Source organism: Oryctolagus cuniculus, chromosome X, assembly GCF_964237555.1.
Source record: "Oryctolagus cuniculus chromosome X, mOryCun1.1, whole genome shotgun sequence".
Lineage (NCBI taxonomy): Eukaryota > Metazoa > Chordata > Mammalia > Lagomorpha > Leporidae > Oryctolagus > Oryctolagus cuniculus.
In genome coordinates this window covers 109,188,560-109,213,629 of record NC_091453.1, presented here as the reverse complement: position 1 = coordinate 109,213,629, position 25,070 = coordinate 109,188,560, and the positions used below count along the sequence as shown (strand labels likewise).

Genomic DNA, 25,070 nt, shown 5'->3' with positions numbered 1-25,070 from the left:
GTAGACAATGTAAGTGGAAAAGGAGTTTGGAGGAAGAGATAATGTTTCAGTTTTGCAGGTATTCACTTTGAGAGATAGTTGGGTGAACATGTCTAATAGAAACTCTGATTCAGATACATACATTTTGAGTACAAAAGCAAGTGGTGGTCTGATTATATGAATGCAGGGTCCATTGCTACATAAAAGCTAACTGAAGCAATGAGATAGATGAGATCATCAGGAGAGAATTAGCTTTGTGATCTTGGACATACTCCTTAACTTCTCTATGCTTCAGTCGTGTCATTGTAAGTTAAAGGGAAAAATAGTAGTTCATAGGCTTTTGTGAGGATTAAACAGGCTAGAACACTACTTGGAACTTATGAAACAGTATAAACAATTCTTCTAGACAAACAAAAGAATATAAGCTCTACCCAAAAGACTGAACATCAATATGGCACAAACATGGAAAGTTACAAATTCTTACCTTTTCCAATAATGAGTTTTATCTGTAAAGATATTTTTAAGAATATAAGCTTATGGGGCCGGCACTGTGGCATAGAGGGTAAAGCTGCAACCTGCAGTGCTGGCATCCCATATGGACACTGGTTCTAGTCCTGGCTTCTCCACTTCCAATCCAGCTCTCCTGCGAAAGCAGGAGAAGATGGCCCAAGTCCTCGGACCCCTGCACCCATGTGGGAGACTGGGAAGAAGCTCCTGGCTCCTGGCTTCAGATCGGCGCAGTTCTGGCTGTTGCGGTCATCTGGGGAGTGAACCAGTGTTTGGAAGACCTCTCTCTCTCTCTGCCTCTCCTTCTCTGTGTATCTGACTTTCAAATAAAGAAATCTTAAAAAAAAAAGAATATAAGCTGATGAGATGGGACAATATACTACATAGACGCTCTGAGGTCCACAATTAGTGTGTCCTGGGGCCGACATTTTGGTCCAGTAGGCTAAGCCAGTGCCTGTAATTGCCAGCATTTCATATAGGTACACTAGTTTGAGTCCTGGCTGCCCATTTCAAATACAACTCCCTGCTCATGTGCTTGGGAATGCAGAAAAAGATAACCCAAGTCATGGGCTCCTGTAACTCATGTGGGAGATCTGGATGGGATTCCACGCTCGTGGCTTCAATCCTGGCAATTGAGGCCATTTGGGTACTGAGCAGATGAATTCATTTCTCTCTCTCTCTCTCTCTCTCTCTCTCTAACATGCTGGCTTTCAAAAAAATAAGACTTTTTTTTAAAAGATATATTCATTTATTTGAAAGGCAGAGTGACAAGGAAAGAAGGGGAGACAGAGAGATCTTCCATTTGATGTTCATTCCCCAAATGGCCGCAATGGCCAGCGCTAGGCCAGGCTGAAGCCAGGAGCCAGGAGCCAGGACCTTCCTCTGGGTCTTCCACGTGGGTATCACGGGTCCAAGCACATGGGCCATCATCTGCTGCTTTCCCAGGACATGAACAGGGAGCGAAATAAGAAGTTGAGCAGCAGGAACTGCAACCAGCAGCCATATGGGGTGCTGGTGTTGCAGGAGATGGGTTTATCTGCTGTGCCAACAATGCCGGCCCCTCAAATAAATAAATCTTAAAAACAGAAATTAGTATTCCCAAACTGAGATGAAATGGGTCCCTCAGGAAATGCACTTTTCTGGTCATTTCCAGATTTAGACTCTAGAAGTTTGTAGGTTTTTCATTCACCTCCTCACACGTTCATTCACCTCACTCATTCATTCATAGAAACATTGTCAAGGGCCTGCTGTTTTCTCAGCCTGCCCCCAATTATGTCTTTGAAAGGTGACCCATTTGGAAGGCTCCTGAAAAGACTGGTGAGTTGACTGATATTTTTAAGTGCAATCTGAATGCGTGAAATTGGAGGGTTGCTGGAAAGGGCTTTGGAAATTGGCTCATCACTGCTGCCATTTTCTCTGCTGTGAGTTTGCAGGGAGCCTTCTGCAAACTAAGGGCCAGGAGAAATGCCACCTGCCAGTCCCTGCACTCTTCTTGCGAACTCACAATGCATGCCTGCGATGAGGCTGCCACTGCCCTTGCTGGCTTATCCACATGCAGCCTCTTCTTGTCCTTGGATTTCAGCTTTTTTGTCACGCGGGTGCTGGGCAGTTACGATATTAACTGCCCAGGCAACGGAGTAGGGAAGATTTGATACTTCGTATGAAAGTCTGCTTGAAGCAGAGATTTCAGAGGCCAATGAAAAAGACTTTGCCGCAGCAGGTGTTTGGGCCGTTTTGTTGTCCCTTTTTTTTTGGAAAGCAGAGAAGACAACTTTTTGGTTCAGAGAAAATCTATGTTTCCTGAGGAGTTGTGAGTGGTCATGTCTCTTTCCATCCCATTAAAAAGTTCTGTCTCTGTATTAACAGACTTCTCTGGGTCAGGTAAGCTAAATGATTTCAAAAATGTAGGAACAGGGGCCAGTGTTGTGGCGTCATGGGTAAAATCACCACCTGTGTTGCTGGCATCCTGTATGGGTGCCGATTTGAGGCCCAGCTGCTCCATTTCTGATCCAGCTCCCTACTAACGTGCCTGGGAAAGCAGTGGAAGATGGCCCAAGTGCTTGGGTCTCTGCACCCGCATGGAGACCCAGAAGAAGCTCCTGGCTCCTGACTTCAGATTGGCCCAGTCCCAGCCATTGCAGCAGATGAAAGATCTAGCTCTCTGTCTCTTTTTCTGTGCAACTCTTACTTTCAAGTAAATAAATGAATCTATTTAAAAATGTATAAAGAATCTTTGCTATTAGAAAGCCAAATAGAGTCCTTGATGATACCTCACTATATATTTTTTAAGATTTGTTTATTTATTTGAAATTCAGAGTCACATAGAGAGAGGAGAGGCGAGAGAGAGGTCTTCCATCTGATGGTTGATTCCCCAGAAGGCCACAATGGCCAGAGCTAGGCCGATCCAAAGCCAGGGGCCAGGAGCTTCTTCCAGGTCTCCCACGTGGGTGCAGGGGCCTAAAGACTTGGGCCATCTTCTACTGCTTTCCCAGGCCATAGCAGAGAGCTGGATTGTTACAGGAGCATCCGGGACTAGAACCCAGAGCCCATATGGGATGCCGGCACTTCAGGCCAGGACATTAACCTGCTGCGCCACAGCACCGGCCCCAACCTCACTATATTTTAAAAATACTGTCCAAATAGGTCTGATCTGATTTCATCATCATTTAAAAAAAATCATCTATTATTTTTCACTTTATGTTTCTGTGTGGGAGCAAACTGTTGAAATACTTACTTAAGGTATACTAAGCTGATCTTCTGTATATTAAGATAATCGAAAATGAATCTTGATGTGAATGGAAGGGGAGAGGGAGTGGGAAAGGGGAGGGTTGTGGGTGGGAGGGACGGTATGGGGGGGGAAGCCATTGTAACACATGAGTCGTACTTTGGAAATTTATATTCATTAAATAAAAGATAAAAAAAAATACTGTCCAAAAGTCATAATTGTGTAAATGAAATAAATCTGCATTAACCAAAGGGAAAGAGAATAAAGCTTTTTAGAAGTAAACGTGTTAAGAGAATAAATGATTTCAAGATCATTTCAGAAAATACCATATCTGGGCTGGTGTTAATGAAGAAAGTGAAAAGAGGTAAGGATCTTCGTGTATTATTTAGAGATTTGAGGGGCGGCATTGTGGCACAGAAGGTTAAGTTCCTGCCTCTGATGTCTGTATCCCACATGAGTGCAGATTTGGAATTCCAGCTGTTCTACTTTTCATTCAGCTCCTTGATAATACACCTGGGAAACCAGCAGAAGATAGCCCAAATACTTGAGCTTCTGCCATCTATGTGGGAGGCTTGGATGGATTTCCAGGTTCCTGGCTTCACCCTGGACAAACTCCTCCTATTGTGGCCATTTTGGGGAGTGAACCATTAGAAGGAAGATCTCCTTCTCTTTGTCTCTCCCTCTCACTCTCTGTCATGCTGCCATTCAAATACATAAAATCTTTTAAAACAAAAATGAAAGGACAAGGAAATTGAAAAAAAGTATTTTCGCAAATTCCTGGAAAAACTTCATGCTCAGAACTACCAGAGCCTTGGATTCAGAAAGGACCACAGGGCAGAGGATGGACATGGCATGCATTTATTGATTTGTTTGCAATCTACCCTGTTGCTTTTCATCTAAGCCAATGGAAAACAAAGTGTATATGAAATCATCACATGTAGAATATGTGAACTATGGAGATTCACTGCTTCCTCAGAACAGGTATTTTCCCATCAATACAGACTATTAGAAAGATTTCTTAGAAAACATAGTCCATATATTAGATTCCCAAAGTCTCAGTGAATCCATAATTACTACAACACAATTCTCATGTAAATGTGATAGTAACACAAAAAGAACAGATTCAGTGTAGTTCATGGATACAATTCTAATAATGTAATGATACTTCTCTTTCTCACTTTTCTTCTTTCTTCCTTTCTTTCTATGTTCTTCTTTATGTATTAATAAATTCCTTAAAATAATCATACAGTAAGATAGAATAAACAAATAATTTTTTAAAAAATTTATAAGCAAATAGAATCAAATGATAAGTTTATTTTGGTACAAAAATCTTTGAAATCCATGAAATCTTTTCATAATATGCACTTTCCATGAATTTTTTGAAAATCCCTTGGATTTATAAAGAATATAATGGGTTGAGAATGGAAAAAGAATAAGCGTCTTGATATTTGATTCAAATCATGCCATTAAAACTGATTCTGAACACAACATGTAACATGTTTAGGCTTTGGGATCCTCATGTCTAATGTGAAGAGACAACCCTTGCCCTCATGTCTAGGCACATGATTGCATAATTCTAAGGCAATTTAATAGAAGACACAGTGTATCACAGGGAAAACTCATGTACAAATATTTCATTCTTTTTCCATAAACTTTTTTTTATCTGAAAGGTAGAGAGAGAGAGAGAGAGAGAGAAACTTCCATCTACTGGTTCTCTCCGTGAATGGCCACAACAGCTAGGTCTGAGCCAAACCAAAGGCAAGAGCCAGAAACACCAACCTGTTCACCCATGTGGGGGCAAGGGCTCAAGCACTTGTGCCATCATCTATTACCTGCCCATCATCAGCAGGGAATAAATATTTGATTTTATATAACAATTCCTCTTAACAACTGGTTCCCTGGCAAAGTAATGCAAAATAGGGTTTGCAATAAATGGTTGTTAAAATAAAATTAACATTCTCTTTCAAAAATAAACAAGTTTCCAGTTGTCAAAGTTCATTATTCAAGCACCTGTCTTCAAAGTATTTTCTTAACCAAAGATCAGTCCCAATTAACAGATGCATAACAAGCAAAAAGTAATAGGCAGGTAACGTATGTCAAGATAGTACAATGGATATGAAGAATGAAATATAATAAATGAGAGATAGGTGGAGAATTTTTAACAAGTACTATTGCATGAATCAGAAGAAAATATTGAACACAGACTTTTCCATAAAATTAAATAAATTAAAAGAAAATATGAGATTTCTCAAATAGAACTTCAAAGATGACCTATACAAATTCAAAGAAGAAATTCCAATAAAAACACCAGAAATAGCCAATGAACTGGTAGAGCTCTGGAAAGATATTGAAGAAGAGAGAATTATAAAAATATATGGAAGAAATCAAAAGTACAAGAAGAACAGAAATGAGCAGCTAGGCACTGCTGACAATATCATAAGAGTCATGGTATACTCATGCACATCAGTGGCCTCGGAATCAGCCCTTAAGGCACACGGATCTGGCTGAAAAGCCCATGAGAGTATTTTAGGCATGGAAAGCCAAGACACTCTGGCAAAAAAAAAAAAAAAAAAAAAAAAAAAAAAAGAAATGAAAGAGCAGCAAACTGAAAAACCCTTGGCAGCAAGTCATAAATATGGAAAATAGACATGAAACTCATGATTAATTGATATTTCTGAATATCAATATTCTCTTCTGAAGAAGAGAATAGAAAAAAAAACAAAAAAAGTAGTAATAAAGGAAGATAAAAACCTGTGTGTATGAGGTAAAAAGCCTGTCTTGGCTGAGAATTTTCAGAAGGCTTCTTGAAAATTAAGGTCCAGCAAAAATGCTGTCTGCAAATTCCACTCTTTCTTTCACAAATTCATAACATACACCTGGGATGGAGTACAAACTGCTCATTGTTTCTTAGTCATACAAAACCTCATCTTCCCTTTGGTTTGGGCTTTTGTGTCATATAATGTATACGTACCAAGGCATAGTCTACTAGCTACTGCTTTTCAATTATAGACTTAAAAGTTGTCATGAGTTCCTAGACCATCCTTATTGACTCCTACTCCCATCAAATTAATTATAAAGACAAATATATCAACCTAGCATCAGACTTCTACACTATAATAGCAAAAGCTAGGAAACAGTGATTGAATGTCTTAAATGTCTTAAGAGAGAGAGAAAATGAGACCAAATAGAAATTGAAAATAGCCAAACTTTCATTCAAGTATGATGATCACAGGTATGTGTGAGAGTGTAGACATGACAGTTGTTTTTTTTGTTGTTGTAACAAATTACCACACACTCTAAGCCTTGAAACAAATACATATATGATCCCAGTTTCTATACTGCCAAAGTCTAGATGCAGCATATCTTGGCTTGGTTTTTCACTTAGAGTCTCACAAGACTCATGTGATTACATTTGACATTCCTGGATAACCTAGGATAACTTACTTATCTTAATGTCAGCTGATTAATAACCTTAACTTCATTAGGAGAGTGTCTCCTGCAATTTCATATAGCATATTCTAAGGACAAAAGGCTTAGGTGGTGGACACTTTTTGGGAATGGACATTGTTTGCATTATTAAAGTATGCAGTAAAAATCTCTAAGGTGTTCTTTATGAAAACTCAGATACACATGAAGAAATCAATAGAAATATGGGTGAAAAACATGCAATACATTTTGAAATAGAATGTGGTGGGCCAGCGCCGTGGCTCACTTGGCTAATCCTCTGCTTGCGGCACTAGCACCCCGGGTTCTAGTCCCGGTTGGGGCGCTGGATTCTGTTCCAGTTGCCCCTCTTCCAGTCCAGCTCTCTGCTGTGGCCCGGGAGTGCAGTGGAGGATGGCCCAAGTGCTTGGGCCCTTCACCCTCATGGGAGACCAGGAGAAGCACCTGGCTCCTGGCTTCAGATTGGCGCAGCCTGCCAGCGGCAGCACGCCGGCCTTAGCAGCCATTGAGGGGTAAGGAAGACCTTTCTCTCTGTCTCTCTTTCTCTCACTGTCCACTCTGCCTGTCAAAAAAAAAAAAAAAAAAAAAAAAAGAAATAGAATGTGGTTACATACCGAAATATAAAAACAGTTATGTCATTTAGAAGAATGGTTGTTCCTACAAGGGGCAACATCAGAAAGTCAGAAGTTCAACTAACCAAAGCGTTGTTTCTTTCTCATCTCACTGTCTGCTGCAGGTGAAATGCTTGCCTTAAGTGGCTGCTCTGTCTGTATACTCTCCACATCCACATAGTGCCTCAAGAATGCAGGGCTCTGTCCAGTGTGTGCTTGCACGGTCTTGGAATCCTTCATTTTTTTTTTTTTTACCTCCTCTCCACATTTTCCATATTTGCATCTCTATATGATAAATTATTATCATTTCTTCTTGTATAAGTGGATTTTTAAAAATCATGGGAACATGGACTGTAAAGTTTATTCTGGTGTGAAATAAATTTGAAATCCGTGCATAGTTTTTCAGTGTATTTTCTGTGAACTTTTTGAAAACTTTGCATAGGCATGGAAATAAAAATTTTTGCATCAACATAAACTTCTAAATTTCATTTTCTGTTTACTTTTTGAAGTCCCCTTGTATATAACCCAATTAGTCCTCCCTTAAGCTGTGTTCAATCTACTATTAATAGCACTCACTGGATTCCTTTTATTGCTTCTTTAAAGTTCTAGTTGCTTCAAGTCTGCTATATTACTTTTTTTTTAAACTTTTATTTAATGCATATAAATTTCCGAAGTACGACTTATGGATTACAATGGCTTATTACAAATCCTTCATTTTCAAATAAGCATGGAGGGAAGTGGGAGGGAGAGAGAGAGAGAGAAACTTTCACAAGGGCCAGATCTTGAAGTTGTATGCATCATTTCTGTTCATAATCCTTTAGCTTAATTGCTCACAAGAGGTAACTTAATCACTGTACACTTTCTATTTGTCTAGGAGAGGGCAAGAATTTGATGCATATTCACTTTCTGCCACAAAATACAGAAATAATAATGTTGATACTCTTTCTGATCTAAATCAGCGGGTGTAAACAGGGAGAGAAGTGGGGACAATATTTAAGCATGTGATTCTCTTACCTTTCATAGGAGCTACTTAAAAAGCTGCATAAATAACTTTATTTTGTATATTTATATACACAAAAGCAACCATTAGAATGGCTAAGAATATGAACATAAGCCCTAAAATCAGAAACTGAGTGTGGTTTTAAAGTGGGAAAAAGTATTATGTAGTAGTTTTCTCATCTACCATAGTGGGTAGTCACTAATGTGTTATTACAGTTGATAATTTAAAAAATCATGATTTAAATTTACTGTATAAAACAAGTTATTAGAGTAATATTTGGAATTAAACCTGTATAAACTTCGCAGAGCACAATTGAGCTAAAACAAAGAAAAAGTGGATAAAAGAGGAAAAGACAAAATACAAAGCAACCATTATGAACAAAACATAACTTGAAATCAAGGAAATAAAGCTAAAATTAGCATATCAATAAATGTGAATAAGAATTTTCCCAAGGAAAGAAAGATCTTTAGATTCTAAAGATTCTTTAGAATTGGATCTTGGGCAGTGTCTTAGTTTATTTTGGATGATAGTTAAACAATAGAAAATTATTTTTCACAGTTGTTCTGGAAGCTAGAAAGTCCAAAATGAAGGCAGGAGCACATTCAGTGTATGGTGAGGGCCCATTGTGGTTCATAAACAGCACCCCCCCTCTCTGAGTCCTCATGTTGTGGAAGGTGCAAGGCAGCCTATGGGTCTCTCTCATAAGAACAAACAATCACTCAGACCATTTTATGATGGCACTAATTACATTCTTGAAGGCTCTGCCCTCGCAACAAAAATCCCTTCCTAAAGATGTCACTTCCAAAAACCTTCACATTGAGGATTAGGTTTCATCATGTGAATTCAGCGGGAATCACAAACATTCGACTTTTCAGACCAAAGCAGGTCACAAATGACAGTGATCTCTGAAAAATGAGAAACAAATGAGATAAACTCTAATTGTCCTAGCTTTCTGCCTTGAGGGTAGAACTCAGTCAGAACCTTGCAGACGCTTGCCCTGGGAATAGACTTGGTACTCCTAGGAGACCCAAACAGCCACAGTGAGGACAGAGTACAGAAGAGAGAGCTAGCTGCCCAGAGAGAACTCCAGAGAACCGCACAAGGTCTTTCTCGAATATTCAGAAGAGAACTAATTGGCACATGACCATAAAGAAAGTCCTCAGGTGGAGGCAAAGAATCATCTGAAAGGGAAAATCACATCTGGAGTTCAGACAGAGCTGGGAACCACTCCTGTTCCCTTTGCCCAAAGTGGAAAATCTCATATTTCACAGGACCTTGAGTAGAGCACTCAGAATGGAATTGCTTCCGTCATGTGGCAAAATTAGCCCTAGCATAAATACCTAGCATAATTACAGTCCTTGCCTTGCCTTACAAAACTTACAAGCAAGACTGAAAAGGATTAAGCTTTCCAAGCAACTTATCCATATCCCAAAATATTACTTTTTATTTGTTGAACTCTTCATTTAGTGGAGCGTTTGATTGTAATAAAAATTAAAAAATATATTATCTCAAAAATAGCAAATAAAATATTGAGCTGTACAAAACAATATTTACAGTAGTACAAGAGTATTCACCCCCCTCAAGCAATGTAATATCCACTGCTGCTGGGGATGTACAATGCTTTGCAAATTTGGAAAAAGAGTTTGGCAGTTTTTTTACACTTGATCTTTTTTTTTTTTAATTTATTTGACAGAGTTAGACAGTGAGAGAGAGAGACAGAGAGAGAGAAAAGTCTTCCTTCAGTTGGTTCACTCCCCAAATGGCTGCTGCAGCCAGCGCTGCACTGATCCGAAGCCAGGAGCCAGGTGCTTCTTCCTGGTCTCCTACGTGGATGCAGGGGCTCAAGCACTTGGGCCATCAATCATTGTGTTCCCAGGCTCATTAGCTGGGAGCTGAATCAGAAGTGGAGCAGCTAGGTCTTGAACCCACACCCATATAGGATGCTGGCACTGCAGGCAGTGGCTTTACCCACTACACTACAATGTCACCTTCGGCAGATTTTTGTGTTTTTTTTTTTTTTAAGGTAAATGCACTCCTTTTGGCAAATTTGTTCACTGCTAGACATTTATCTGAAAGGATGACAACATATATCTATATGAATACTCATACACTAATATAGCACCTTTGTAATGGACAAAAGGTAGAGACACATAAATGTCCAATAAACAAGTGAATCCATGGAGAAAATACGTTGGATTTACATAATGGAATGTTACTCAACGATACAAAAGGAATGAAGGAAGCAGCTAATGATGCTTGCAATACCATGGATGAATCTCAATAATTACACTAAATGAAAGAAGCCAGACAACCAGGAATTCACACAGTTGTCCTAGGTATCCATGAGGGCTGGTTCCAGGACCTCCGGGACACGGAAAGTGTGGGTGCTCATTTTCCTTATATAAAATAGTATAGTATTTATTTGCATGTATCATACACATTCTTTGGTATATTTTAAATCAACTTTAGGTTAAGTATAACATCTAACACAATGTAAGTGCTATGTAAATAGCTGTCACATTGTATTGTTTATGGAAAAGTAAAAGTCTGCACGTGTTCAGTACTGACGCAATTCTTTTCCAGTGGTTTGATTTACAGTTGGTTAAATCAGCATGCACATGGGTATGGAGGGTCAACTATAGTGTATGATTCTATTTACATAAAATTCTACAAAATATTATTCTTTACTGAATAATAAATAATAAACAGGTCAGGGAAGGCTTAAGAATAGAGGGAGAGATTGTGAATGGGTAGAAGAAAACTTTTTTATTTCATTTTCATTTTTATTTTTATTTTAATTCATTTTTACAAGACAAACTTCTTTTCTAAAAAAATTGATTTATTTATTTGAAAGGCAGAGTTACAGAGAAGCAGAGGCAGAGAGACAAGAGAGAAAGGTTCTCCATCCTCTGGTTCACTTCCCAAATGGCCACAACTGCAGCCAGGAGCCAGGAGTTTCTTCTGGGTCTCCTACGTGGGTATCGGGGCCCACATGTTTGGGCTAGCCTCTGCTGTTTTTCCAGGTGCATTAGCAGGGAACTGGATCAGAAATGGAACAACTGGGGTATGAACCAGCACCTATATGGGATGGTGGCTTTGCAGGTGGCAACTTTTCCTACTATGCCTCAGGGCTGGCCCGAATTTTAATTAAATTTTACCAGATTCAATATGCTATATGGATACAAGTCTAAGAACATAATGATACTCCATTCCTCTTTCCCTCCCTTACGCCCTACTTCCTTCTACCTTTTTTTTGGATTTTGAGACAATGTATTTTAAATTTATATTACAGTAAAAAAGCTTAATACTTCACCAAATAAGAAATTTAACAAGAAATTGCTTCTCGGTCTTCTGGCTAAGATCAAGGGTAGAAGTTTAACAGGTAAAAAGGAATAGGACCCTATTTAACACTATGGCTATAAACAATATTTGAATGGAAAAATAACCATTTCACCCATATACAGTTTTTTGGTCAATTAGTCATTCATAATTTCTTTCAATGAAGTAGAACCAAAGACATTGTAACATCTATATATTTTCTGTGTGGTTATAAGATAAACTATTATACTTTGTGAAATAAAGCAATCTCTAAAAGAGAAATACCATGTTTTCCCTGATCTGTGTTAACCAATAGAGTACAAAAAATTTAATGTGTGATTATTTGCATTGCAATTTGCATAAAATTATTCCTGTGCATAAGCTGTTGTGAGGAAATGTCTTAAAGTGAGAAAACTTTTGTGGATGATGGGTATGTGCATTATCTTCATTGCCTGTCTGGTTTCACAGACAGTAAAAAATACATTTATACACATTTAAATTTATTTCAAAACTATGAAATGATACACTTGAAATACTATAGGGGATAGAAATTTCAACTCTTACATTCCTTACTTGATATTTGGGTGTTTGGTTGGATCAGAGAACTCAATTAATGTGTGATCTGAATAATTAGAGAAAAGCACACAGATTTTATTAAATTTACACATACATAGAAATCCTCACAGGGTGAAGTTCAAAGAAATGATCAAAGCACTATACTTACTTTTTAAACAAAGAACAGCACATTTGTGGTGGAATGGTTGGATAAATGGATATCTGGACTAGTGTAGTAAATTATGTCCTAAATTCCTTCAATACATTCAGTTTATAGTATGTCAATTATTCCTCAATACAGCTGATAGAAATGACAAAGAAACTAAAAGTGATGATCTAAAATACAGTAGTCAAATGTAAATTTAAAAGGGAGGATCTTCATAATAACATAGAAGTTTGAATTCGGGAGGGGTGCGAGTGGGAGGGAAGTTATGGGGGGGAAGCCATTGTAATCCATAAACTGTACTTTGGAAATTTATATTTACTAAATAAAAAAAAGAAGTTTGAATTCAGGACAGAAATCTATAAATAAGACTAGGTGGGTCTAATTCTCATGAATCTTTAAAAAATTATTAATATAAAGAGAACAGATTTCACATATTTCATAAACACAATTCTTTTTTTTAGATACAGTTCTAAGAAGATAACCACACTTCCCTCCTTCCCACAAACCTTTAATTCCCCCTTCCAGAATATACAAAGCAAAAATTATATGAGACATAAAGTAAAATAGAAATATATTAATTTCTAGGAATTTTTAACATATTTCCCTCAGCCTAGGAAAAATCACATATAAAATAGGTAATAATGCAGAGGACTTACATATTTTCAACAAATTTAATAAAATAATCATTGAAGTACATATCCTGAAAACAGAAAATATAACTTCCTTTGGGCAGCTTGGTAAATTTATAATAACTCATTTCAAAGAAAAGGTCAATAAATTCAAAATAGTAGAAAAAATACAAATCTTATTCTGACTGGAGAAAGATAACATTAAAAGTAAAACAAAAAGCAAAAATGTTCAGTTGGACAATAGAAATAAGATGCATTTCTTTTTTTTTTAAAGATTTATTTATTTATTTGAAAGTCAGAGTTGCACAGAGAGAGAGAGGAGAGGCAGAGAGAGAGAGGTCTTCTGTCTGATGGTTCACTCCCCAGATGGCCACAAAGGCTGGAGCTGCATCGATCCGAAGCCAGGAGCCAGGAGCTTCTTCCGGGTCTCCCATGTGGGTGCAAGGGCCCAAGGACTTGGGCCATCCTCCACTGCCCTCCCAGGCCATAGCAGAGAGCTGGACCAGAAGAGGAGCAGCCAGGACTCCAACCGGCGCCCACATGGGATGCCTGCACTTCAGGCCAGGGCATTAACCCACTGTTCCACAGCACCAGCCCCAGAAATAAGATACATTTCATAAAATAATATATAGCAGTGGGAATTGAAATACTTCTATATTTGAGGATATGGATAAGTATCTAAGGTATAATGTTAATTTCAAGAAGGCAGTCACAAAAGAGTAGACACATATATGGTGTTTGAGGTCAGAACAGTGATTACCTTTGGGGAGGTATACAAATGAACCTTTATGATATGCAAATATTCTACTTCATGATCTAGAATAGGTTAATAAGTGTATTCACTTTGTGAAAATTCATCAAAATGTATACTTACAAGTGTTTAATTTTTCTCTTTGTAAACATTTTTAATTATAAAGTGTAAGCAAGCTTTAAAAATAAACTTCTTAAATATCTTCAAGCAGAAAAACCAAAATCTTATAAAATCTGGAAGTAGATGGTAATAAAATTACACCAAGTTAGGAACTAGTCTGCAGAAGTAACAACAAATACAGATGAAATTCAAATAATAACAATGCTTAGCTCAACTCTCAGAAAACACATTTGGTGCAACTGGAAGCCATTATGCTTAGTGAAATAAGCTAGTCCCCAAAAGGCAAACATCATACGTTTTCTCTGATATGTGGTAGCTAATACAGGATGCAAAAAAATGTACAGGAATGAAATGGACATCTTGTGATTTGATTGTTTTTAGCCCTTGTTTATACTCCTATGAAACTGTGATCTTTCTAGTTTTTCATGTTGAATATTATGATTAGTGGTGCTTTAAGTATGTGATTATAGAGTGAATTCAAATTATATTTTTGTAAAAATTTTTAAAAAAAGAAAGGAGGGGGATTGAGGGACAAAGAGAGGAAGTGGGGGAAATATGATTAACTTCTTCGAATTGTACCTATGAAATTCATGAAATCTAAATTCTTTATTAACACTCATTTTTAGAAAAATAAAACAGGTGCTGGTGCTGCTGCATAGAGGGTTAAAGCCATGGCCTGCAGCAGTGGCATCCAGTGTAGGCACTGAGACCAACTGTTCCACTTCTAATCCAGCTCCGTGCTAATGCACCTGTGAAAACACTGGAGGATGGTCAAAGTGTTTGAGCCTATGTGGTAGACCTGGAAGAACTCCTGGCTCTTAGCTTCATCCTGGCCCGGTACTGGCATTGCAACCATTTGGGGAGTAAACCAGCAGATGGAAAATCTCTCTCTCTCTCTCTCACTCTGCCTTTCAAATAAACAAATTAATCTTTTAAAAAATTGTTAGCACCTAACCACAAAATAAGAGCTACAAAGAATGCTGGCTTCTAAACCTAAAAATGGTAGTGTGTCATACAGCTTGATGTTGAGAATCAAATGAAAGGAAGGAAAGAAGGAAGGAAGGAAGGGAAGGAAGGGAAGGAAGGAAGAAAAGGAAGGAAGGAAGGAATGAAGGAAGGAAGGAAGGAAGGAAGGAAGGAAGGAAAAGAGAGAGAGGGAGAGAGAGGGAGGGAGGGAGGGAGAAAGGGAGAAAGGGAGAGACAGAGGGAGGAAGGAAGGAAGGAAACCTGAATGCAATGAATGATTTGGGGGAATACATATATTAATAAAATTAATCCCAGAAGACATGGGATATGTAAACAGAAAAATTACCCTGGAAAAACATTGAGCCATCAAAGTGCTCACCTCTTAAAATGTCTGATTGCTTTGACAAAAAATTTCTATGAAATACATAAGAAAAAGGTAACTCCAACGTTATTTATACTGGTCAAGGGCTTATAATGTTGTTATTCAATAAGTCTGACTCCTAAACCATCTAATTCACGAGCACCTGGGGTATTTGAAATTGCTTTTTATATTCAGAATTGTTAACCTATAGCTTCTAAAAGTAAGGTCTGGGAATCTACATTCTTATAAGCTTCACAAATGAGTCTTTATGGGTGTGCAAGTTGGAGAACTACTGACATAGATGGGAAAAGAAAATTTGCAGTGTCTTACTAAGTGGGCATACCACCAATATCAATGCCTGACATAGATGTTGCAATATAAAAATAATGAGCCACTAGATCAATCTTACCCATGAATATCAATGTGAATAGCCTACAAAAATTTTTAGCAAATACAATGAATCAACACATGTGGAGCTCATTCTCAGAAAACAATTCTGCTTTAGTATTAGGAAATCTATTAATATAATTCATAATATTAGCAAAATGAATTTTAAATTCCTCAATATTACCCACCAGGCCTTCCAAGAGATACTTCTAATTATTTCTGCAGGCACACATTTTAAAAAAGACTTATTTGTATTTATTTGAAATATGGAGTTAAAGAGAGAAGTAGAGTCAGAGAGCGAGAGAGAGGTCTCCCATTGCTGGTTCACTCCCCAAATGACCAAAACAGCCAGAGATGAGCTGATCTGAAGGCAGGAGCCAGGAGCTTCCTCTGGGTCTCCCACACAGGTGCAGGGGCCCAAGAACTTGGGTCATCTTCTACTGCTTTCCCAGGCCATAGCAGAGAGCTGGATCAGAAGAGGAGCAGCCGGTACTAGAACTGGCGCCCATATGGGATGCCGGCACTGCAGGCCTGGGCTTTAACTCACTGCGCCACATCGCCGGCTCCTGCAGACACAAATTTTATCTGTCAGTGTGTCACACTTTGAACTCCAACAAACTGAACGATTTTTATCACCCATCCCTCACATACAATGTATGTTATCTCATTCCAATGTGTTCTTTTATATTGTTTCTTCCTCCATGCACACGCTAAACTGAGTTTAAGTACCACCAACTTAAATGTGTTTCTCTAACTCTAAGCTTTTACTTGCAAACTGAGCTGGCTATCCTCTGTTCTCTGCACATCTCTAACATTATATATATAACACAGTGTACTGCAATGTTATATTTTTGTGAAGGTCTCCTCAAAAAACTGATTGCAGGTCACAATTCACCATTACATTCAAAGCACAGTCCCTAGAATAGAAACTGTATGCATTAAATATATTTGAATGTTGAATGATTGAATGTCAATAGGAAACAGATTGGTTCCACATGGGGCTACATGCGTGTTAGTAATGGAATTTTCATTTTCCATCTGGTGGTTATGGTATGTTGTACACTTTACTCCTGTGCCTGTTGAGAAATAAGTCATTTAAGCACATAAATAAATGTGAGCAGAATGGGAAAAAGCAACTTCTATACAACACAAAGGCGACCTGATTTACCAAAATTTTAAAAACTGATGTGAGGATTTGGGGACGTTTATCAAATCAGTTCAACTGACATGAACACTTTTGGTTTAAATACCCAGTTAAATGATAAGGCTTGGTGATAACAATTATTTTTACTGTTATACAAGAGTTACTGAATTGTGTTTGATTGTATCTCACTAGCAAAAATAGTCACATTGCTTTTAATACATTACTTGATAATTCTGGAAATGAAAGAATCGATTATTTGATTGATTTCCACTTTTTATTAAATTATTTGGTATCATAGTGCAAGACACAGAGGAATACCCCTGTGCCCCACATAGTTCTTATATGTGCTCTTTGGTTGGATCTAGGAGCCCAATTAATAGTTGATTAACAAGAGAAGCACATAAAAGTTTCATTAATTTTACATATACATAGGGACCTTTACAAGAAAGTGAGGTTTAAGACTATACTTTCAGGGATCATTTCTAGAGTTCGCTACAAGAAAGTGACATTTGAAGAAATGACAAAAGCATGGTTCTCTTAACTTTTGAAATGAGGAACAATCCATTTGTGTAGAAATGCTGGGGCACATGTATTTCTGGACTAGTGTACTACATTCTAGAGATATTGCTAAGAGATGCATGGGAAGTCAGAGAAATGCAGAAGCTAGTAAGAGGTAAGTGTTACTTCACAGAGTTTGTTTATTCGGGTTCACTGCAGTCTCATTATCCATTCCCTACTGATCAAGGTTTGTGTCTAGCCTTGGCAAGTGAAGGACATCCCTTCCACAGAATCATGATGGGCTTGCTGCATATAGGAAAAGGCAGGCCAAATGACCCTCTCTGCAGTGACAGTTCCTCAAAGGATTTTAAATTCAAATAATCAATAAACAAATTCAGCATATTTTGCCTTAACTCTTTCAATCGCAATTAAGTTTCGTTTCTCACTTAAGCGGGAATCAGAATATGATTTTTATGTGCATTTCTTCATGAATGACAGTATCAACACATTTTCCTTGATGTACAAAAGTATAATTATGCGTTCAGATGTCTGAGGTCCTGGTAAAGTAGGTTATCAAATTATTTGACTCACAAAGTACAATATTTTGCTCATGGTAGCTTGGAAAGTGATTATGATAGTTCATTTTTTCAGTATTCAGATTACATGATTATCATTCCCCTTGATTTTTTGAAACTTAGTTTTATCACATATAAATCTATGTCTAAATAGGCATTTTATTTCCCTTTGTTCTTTCTTTTTTACTTCATAAATTATAGAAGTGAAATTCACTCTTTGAGGTGTGATAACTTTAAACAGCCATTATCTCGACTGTTGAGGGACAGGTTTTTTTTCATATAATTTATTGAACTCTTTTCTAAGTATAGAGTTAATCTTATGTATACGAAGTAAAAAATAAGAATGGGAATAAGAGTGGGAGGAGGAAAAAGGGTGGGAGGGTAGGTAGGGTGGGAAGAATCACCATGTCCCTAAAGTTGTATTTATGAAATGCATGATGTTTGTATACCTTAAATAAAAGATTTCTGGAAAAACATTATATAAAGACAACAAATTTCATACCAACAGTTTTAAGAGCATAATCATACTTCCCACCCTACCCTCCCTCCCTCAACTCCCACCCCTCTTCTTATTTTTCACTAATTTTCACAATGACATACCTTCAACTTACTTTCTAGGTTTTCTAAAATTGATGTCACACTAAATAATCTTTTGTGACTTTCTTTTTTCATTGACATGATGCATTTAAGGTTTATTCATATTATTACGTGTTCTTAATCATTTTTGATACTGTATAATATTCTGTTATCTGATTATGTGAATTATCTATTTGCTGCTAATACAATGTGCAAGTGGCAGAGTTTTGATTTTATAAACGGTTGTAATATATGTATCCTCATGTAGATGTGTAAGTGTTTTCTGTGGTGTACATTCAGAAATACAATTGCTAAGTCATAGAGAAGGATGTTTAACTTTAGGTGACAGTGCCAAACTGTTTTCCAAAGTATTTGTGCCAATTTACAATCATATTTTCTCTAACACTTATTATTCTCATACTGTTAAAATTTTCAGTTCAAAATAATATGTCACTGTGATCACAATTTGCATTTCCTTAAACATTTTATATATCTAAAGTGTAAAACTAATTTTATATATTTTTGGCAATTTCATTTTCTATAAAATGTTTTTCCAAAATTTTTGTCCATTTACTATTGGGTTGTTAGTCTCTTCTTAATGATTTTGAGGGACTTTTTGTGTATTTTTAACACCAATGTTGTATTGGTTGGATGTGTTAAAATATCTCTTCTGTAGTTATGATTTATCTTTATGTCATCTATAGATAAGCCTTAGTTCTTACTTTTGCTATAGCTTTTTGTGTTAATATATTATAGCATGGTTAATGTTTTTGACATGTTAAATTCTTTCTACCTCTATATCAGAAAGATATTATCTTATATTTTATCTAAAATTTTATGAGCTTTGCTCTTCATTCCGAAGTCATATCTGTGTGAAATTGAATTTTGATATGAGAAATAATGTATTTCAATACATTGTTTGTTTTGTTGTTGTTGAATTTCGTGAGCTCTTTCTAGATTCTGGATGTTAACCCTTTATCAGTTGTGTAGTTTATAAATACGTTCTCCCAAGCATTCTGGCCTCAGAATCAGCCCTTAAGGCACGCGGATCTGGCTGAAAAGCCCATGAGAGTATTACAGGCATGGAAAGCCAAAACACTTTGGCAAAAAAAAAAATCCAAATGAAATATCTCCGCGAGTGAGATCCCAGTGGAAAGAACAGGTCATCAAAGAAGGAGGTACCTTTCTCTGAAGGGAGGAGAGAACTTCCACACTTTGACTACAACCTTGTCTAAATATGATCAGAGTCGGTGAACTCAAAAGGCTTCCATAGCCTTGGCAACTCATGACAAGAGCCTAGGTTGATTACTGATGCCATAAACAAGAGTGTCAATTTGTTAAGTCAACAACAGGAGTCAGTGTGCACTTACTCCTCATGTAGGAGCTTTGTCCTTAGTGTGCTGTACATTGTGATTTAATGCTGTAACTAGTTCTCAAACAGTATTTTTCACTTTGTGTTTCTATGTGGGTGCAAACTGTTGAAGTCTTTACTTAATATATGCTAAACTGATCTGTATATAGAGAGAATTGAAAATGAATCTTGATGTGAATGGTAGGGGGGAGGGAGAGGGAAAGGGGAGGGTTGCGGGTGGGAGGGAATTTATGGGGGTGGGGAAGCCATTGTATTCCATAAGCTGTACTTTGTAAATTTATATTCATTAAATAAAAGTTAAAATAAAATACGTTCTCCCATTCATTCAGTTTCCTCTTCACTTTGAATTGTGTTTCTTTTGCAGTGCAGAAGCTTCTCTGCTTGACGTAATCCCATTTATCAGTTTTGGTTTTGATTGCCTGTGCTTCCGGGGTCTTTTCCAAGAAGTCTTTGCCTATTCAATGTCTTCTAGTAATTTGCCTATGCCAATGTTCTCTAGTAATTTGAGGGTATTGAGTCATAGATTTAGGTCTTTGATTAATTTTGAGTGATTTTTTTGTGTAAGGTGTAAGGTATGGGTCTAATTTCATACTTCTGCACATGGAGATTCAGTTTCCCCAGCACTATTTGTTAAAGAGATTGTCATTGCTCTGGGGATTGATTTTAGCTCCTTTATCAAAGATAAGTTGGTTATAGATAGATGAATGGATTGATTTCTGGACTCTCTATTCTGCTCCATTGGTCTACAAGTCTCTTTTTGTGCCAGTCCCAGGCTCTTTTGATTATAACTGCCCTGTAGTATCTCTGGAAATCAGGTAATGTGATTGTTCTGGCTTTGTTTTTGTTGTGTAAGATGGCTTTAGCTATTTGGCAGTCTCTGGCGTTTTTGTATGAATGTTAGCATCATTTTTCTAGCTCTGAGAAGAAGTAAGAACATTTTGATGATGTTGATTCTTCCAAATCATGAACATGGAAGATTTTTTTGACAGGCATAGTGGACAGTGAGAGAGAGAGACTGAGAGAAAGGTTTTCCTTTGCCGTTGGTTCACCCTCCAATGGCTGCCGTGGCCAGAGTGCTGCAGCCGGCGCACCACGCTGATCTGATGGCAGGAGCCAGGTACTTCTCATGGTTTCCCATGGGGTGCAGGGCCCAAGCACTTGGGTCATCCTCCACTGCACTCCCTGGCCACAGCAGAGAGCTGGCCTGGAAGAGGGGCAACCAGGACAGAATCCGGCACCCGACTGGGACTAGAACCTGGTGTGCCAGCGCCGCAAGGTGGAGGTTTAGCCTAGTGAGCTGCGGCGCCGGCCCGATTTTTCCATTTTCCAATGTCTTCTGCTATTTCTTTCTTTAGTGTTTTATAATTTTCATCATAAAGGTCTTTGACATCCTTAGTTAGATTTATTCCTTGGTATTTAATTATTTATGAAGCTATTTTGAATGGGACCAATCTTGACAGTTCCTTTGTAACCATGATCAAGGCTATTGATTTTTCTGTGTTGATTTAATACCCTGCCACATTACCAAACTTTTCTATGAGTTCCAATAGTCTATTAGTTGAGACTTTTGGATCACCTACATATAGGATCATGTCATTTACAAATAGGGGTACCTTGAATTCCTCCTTTCCAATTTGTATCCTTTTGATTTCTTTTTCATGCCTAATGGCTCTGGCTAATACTTCAGGAGTATATTAATTAGCAATGGTCAGAGTGGGCATCCTTGTCTGGTTCTAGATCTTAAGGAGAAAGATTCCAGATTTTCCCCATTCAATAGGATGCCTGCAATGGGTTTGTCATAAATAGCCTTGAATATGTTGAGGAATGCTCATTTTGCACCCAATTTGCTTAAGGTTTTCATAATGAAAGGATGTTCTATTTTATCAAATGCTCTCTCTTCAATTATTGAGATAACCAAATGGTTTTTGTTCTTCAGTTTGTTAATGTGATGTGTCACATTGATTGATTCCTGAATGTTGAACCATGCCTACATACCAGGCTTAAATCCCACTTGGTCCAAGTGAATGATCTTTCTGATGTATTGCTGGCTTTGATTAGCTAATATTTTGTTGAGGATTTCTGCATCTATGTTCATGAATGATATTGATCTATAGTTCTCCTTCTCTGTGGTATCTTTTTCTGGCTTAGGAATTAAGGTGATACAGGGTTCATAGAAAGAGTTTGGGTAGATTCCCTCTCTTTCAATTGTTTTGAATAGCTTGAGGAGAATTGGAATTACTTATTCCTTAAATTCTGGTAGAATTCAGCAGTGAAGCCATTCAGTCATGGGTTTTTATTTGTTGGGAGCATCTTTATTACTGATTCAATTTCTGTCTTGATATTCGTCTGTCTAGGTTTTCTATGTCTTTATACCTCAATTTTGAGCTATGCCTCTTTGGCTTAGTGTAATGCCTGCACTTTCAGTGAATACCAAGTGGTGTGTCGGTAGGTGTGTCCAGGGATCTCTGGTCAGTTGTCAGGGTTTGGATGAGCATCCAGGCTGACACCCAAGTTGGGCATGGTAGACTTCAACGCCAGAGTGTTAACCCCCAGTATGTTTGGCAACATTGTATGAACTGTGCAAATGATTTGTGCAGTCTTGACTGTGAGCATATTTCCCACTCTAATGACCTGCTGTAGGCAACCAAGGAGCTCTGAGTGTGTGGAGCTGCACCCACTGATTTCCCAGAGACCCTGCTACACCCTGCTCATTCTTACATAACTAAAGAGTCCCCACTGTCGCAGGACACAAGGCTCCCATAGTCACTGTGTGCACAGGTTTCTCTCTGCCCCACCAGCCTGTCTGGTTAATAGAGAGGCAGATGTTCCAAGAGACAGCTAGATGTCTTGCTCCTGGAAGGCTGCAGGTGCTGCACCATCCTACATGGTTGCCCAGCCACCTCCCAGCCAAGCTCAAAGTCAGTGGGGACGGCAGATTGTTCCCTCTGCTAGACTCTCTGGATCAGACATGTATACAAGAAACATTGGCCAAATGATGTTTTCTCCCTGCAGCTACTGCCAGTCCTGCTGAGAAGATGGTATCCTGACTCAGCCAGTTACTGTGCAGGGACATAAAGTTTCTGCAGCTCCTGTCCTAATTGGAAATGGCACCTGCCCTTTCTCAGCCAGGCAGCAGGCACTGTTGTGTGGAAAGTCGGGGTGAGATAGACGTGCCTCCTCTACTTCCACTTGGTCCGTGGGCAACCACTAGCAATTGCTAGCCCCCAGGGCTCCAGTAGGGCTCACACCACGCTCTCCCTCAGCTGTATCACCATGGGTGCTACCGTCCAGTCTCGCCTCTGTCTCCATGCTGCCTCCTGCTCCGGCTCTCACCTACTGCAGTTGCGCTTGTGTTCGTGTTCGTGCTGCATGTCCGCACCTTCCATGCAGGTCCTTGACATTCCTATTCCTATTGTAGTAATTCTGGCATGGTTTTCTCTCCTATTCTCCCCTCAGAGTGCACGTCCTACACTTTTTTGAAGTTCTTTTTACTGTTCATCCCTAGCCTAGTTCAGTATGTCATTCTGTAACCCACCATCTAGGAATCTCCTATCATTGTATTTAAAAAAATTGCTTTTCTTGGGGCTGGCACCGTGGTGCAGTAGGTTAATTCTGCACCTGTGGCACTGGTGTCCCATATGGGTGTCAGTTCTAGTCCTGGTTGCTCCTCTTCCAATCCAGCTCTCCGCTATGGCCTGGGAAAGCAGTAGAAGATGGCCCAAGTGTTTGGTCCCCTGCACCTATGTGGGAGACCCAAAAGCTCCTGGCTCCTGGCTTCAGATAAGCCCAGCTTTGGCTGTTGTGGCTATTTGAGGAGTGAACCAGTAGATGGAAGACCTTTCTCTCTCTCTGGCTCTACCTCTCTCTACAACACTATCTCTCAAATAAATAAATAAATAAATAAAAATTACTTTTCTGAGTAATAATTTGATATTGACAGTTATGCTTTTCCAACATTTGATATCCCCTGCCTTTCATTATATCTGTTACAAAGTCAGCTGTTAGTGTGATTGTTCTCAACAGTAGTAAACATTGGAAAAGATATCGATGGCAGGATTTTCAGTCCTTAAGTGTCTATTTCCAATGTTTGCGAACTCTTACTCAGAGTGTGATCTTGTCTCATATTTGGTCATGTTTGATTTTGAACTCACTTTGTTATCTAATTTTGTGAGAACTACATGTTCCAAAACTTAATATCATACTTGCTTCTCTTATTGTTGGTGTTTGTGGTATATCATTTTCCATGAGTCATGGTAGGCCCTGGCAAGGTTCTCAGCTCAATTAGTGAGCCCTCGGCTTATTTCTCCCCTCATGTTCTTAGCCCAAAAGTTAGCATTCTTACAGTAGTAGTCCTAAAATAATCTTTTCCAAAGTCTTCTTCCTTTCTTGTTCCCATTGTTCCCTCCTAGTTTTTCTTTGGGAAGGGATTGGTTTTAGAAACATACCTTAAAAATTATGAAACTGGTTATGCCACAAAATTTCATCCATGGAATACTCTTATACATCGGAATAATGACTGCCTTTGAACACTCTCTCAGGGGTGAATGTTTGCCATAAAGGTTAAGTCACTGGGTAAGATGCCTGCCCACCACATTCAAGCGCCTCTGTTTGAATCCTGTTTCCAGCTCCTAATTGGAATTCTGGCTACTGTACACCCTGGGAATGATAGTGGCATGCGTGTAGTTGATTCCCTGGTGCCCACAAGGGACCTGGATAGAGTTCAAACTTCTGACTTTGGCCCCCTCTGGCATTGCAGACATTTGGATAATGAACCAGAGGATGGGAGCTCTCCTTCTCTCAAATTAATAAATAAATAATTTTAAAAAGATTACACAACTACCTAATGCTATAAATTAGATACAATATGAAACAACCATATTTTAAAAAAGCACACTTAGTAAAAATAATGAAAACACAGAATTCATTCCTTTACTATTAACTTCCATTTCATTTGCTAGGCTTTCCCACCGGTGGTTGCACCTATGGCACATTATACAAAGCAACCAAACAGAACCACAGAAAAATAAACATTACTAAAAGGACACTTCACAAGGTGTTTGGGGAAATGGAATTAAATAAAAGCTCATTTTGCTACAAAATTTTTGAATCTAAGAACATATTTGTCAAAATGCATATTTTCCATAAAATTTTTGAATATCTTCATTATATATTTTAAAATGATATCCACAATATACAGAAGTTTTATTTTAAGTATATGAAATAGGAAAAATTATTGCTATGCTTATAATGTTACATTGTGTCCTTGCACTATAGTATAAAAATAAAGCGAAATCAGAGTGTGAGATGTATGCGTATGGGCTCTGCTTACGGATGTCTTCTGGACACTCATCTTGGGTGGTGATATGATTGTTTGTGATGCCAGATG

At 38.2% G+C, this 25,070-nt stretch overlaps 1 protein-coding gene across 1 annotated transcript in view; it reads right to left on the bottom strand.

Moving 5' to 3' along the window:
* OR13H1 (olfactory receptor family 13 subfamily H member 1) overlaps window positions 1-23,055 on the bottom strand; it is a 33,767-nt gene extending 10,712 nt beyond the window's left edge. Inside the window, exon 1 of the mRNA XM_070066698.1 lies at window positions 23,018-23,055. Within this exon, the coding sequence (XP_069922799.1) occupies window positions 23,018-23,055 (38 nt within the window). The remainder of the gene's footprint in view (window positions 1-23,017) is intronic.
* Between the last annotated feature and the right edge of the window lie 2,015 nt (window positions 23,056-25,070).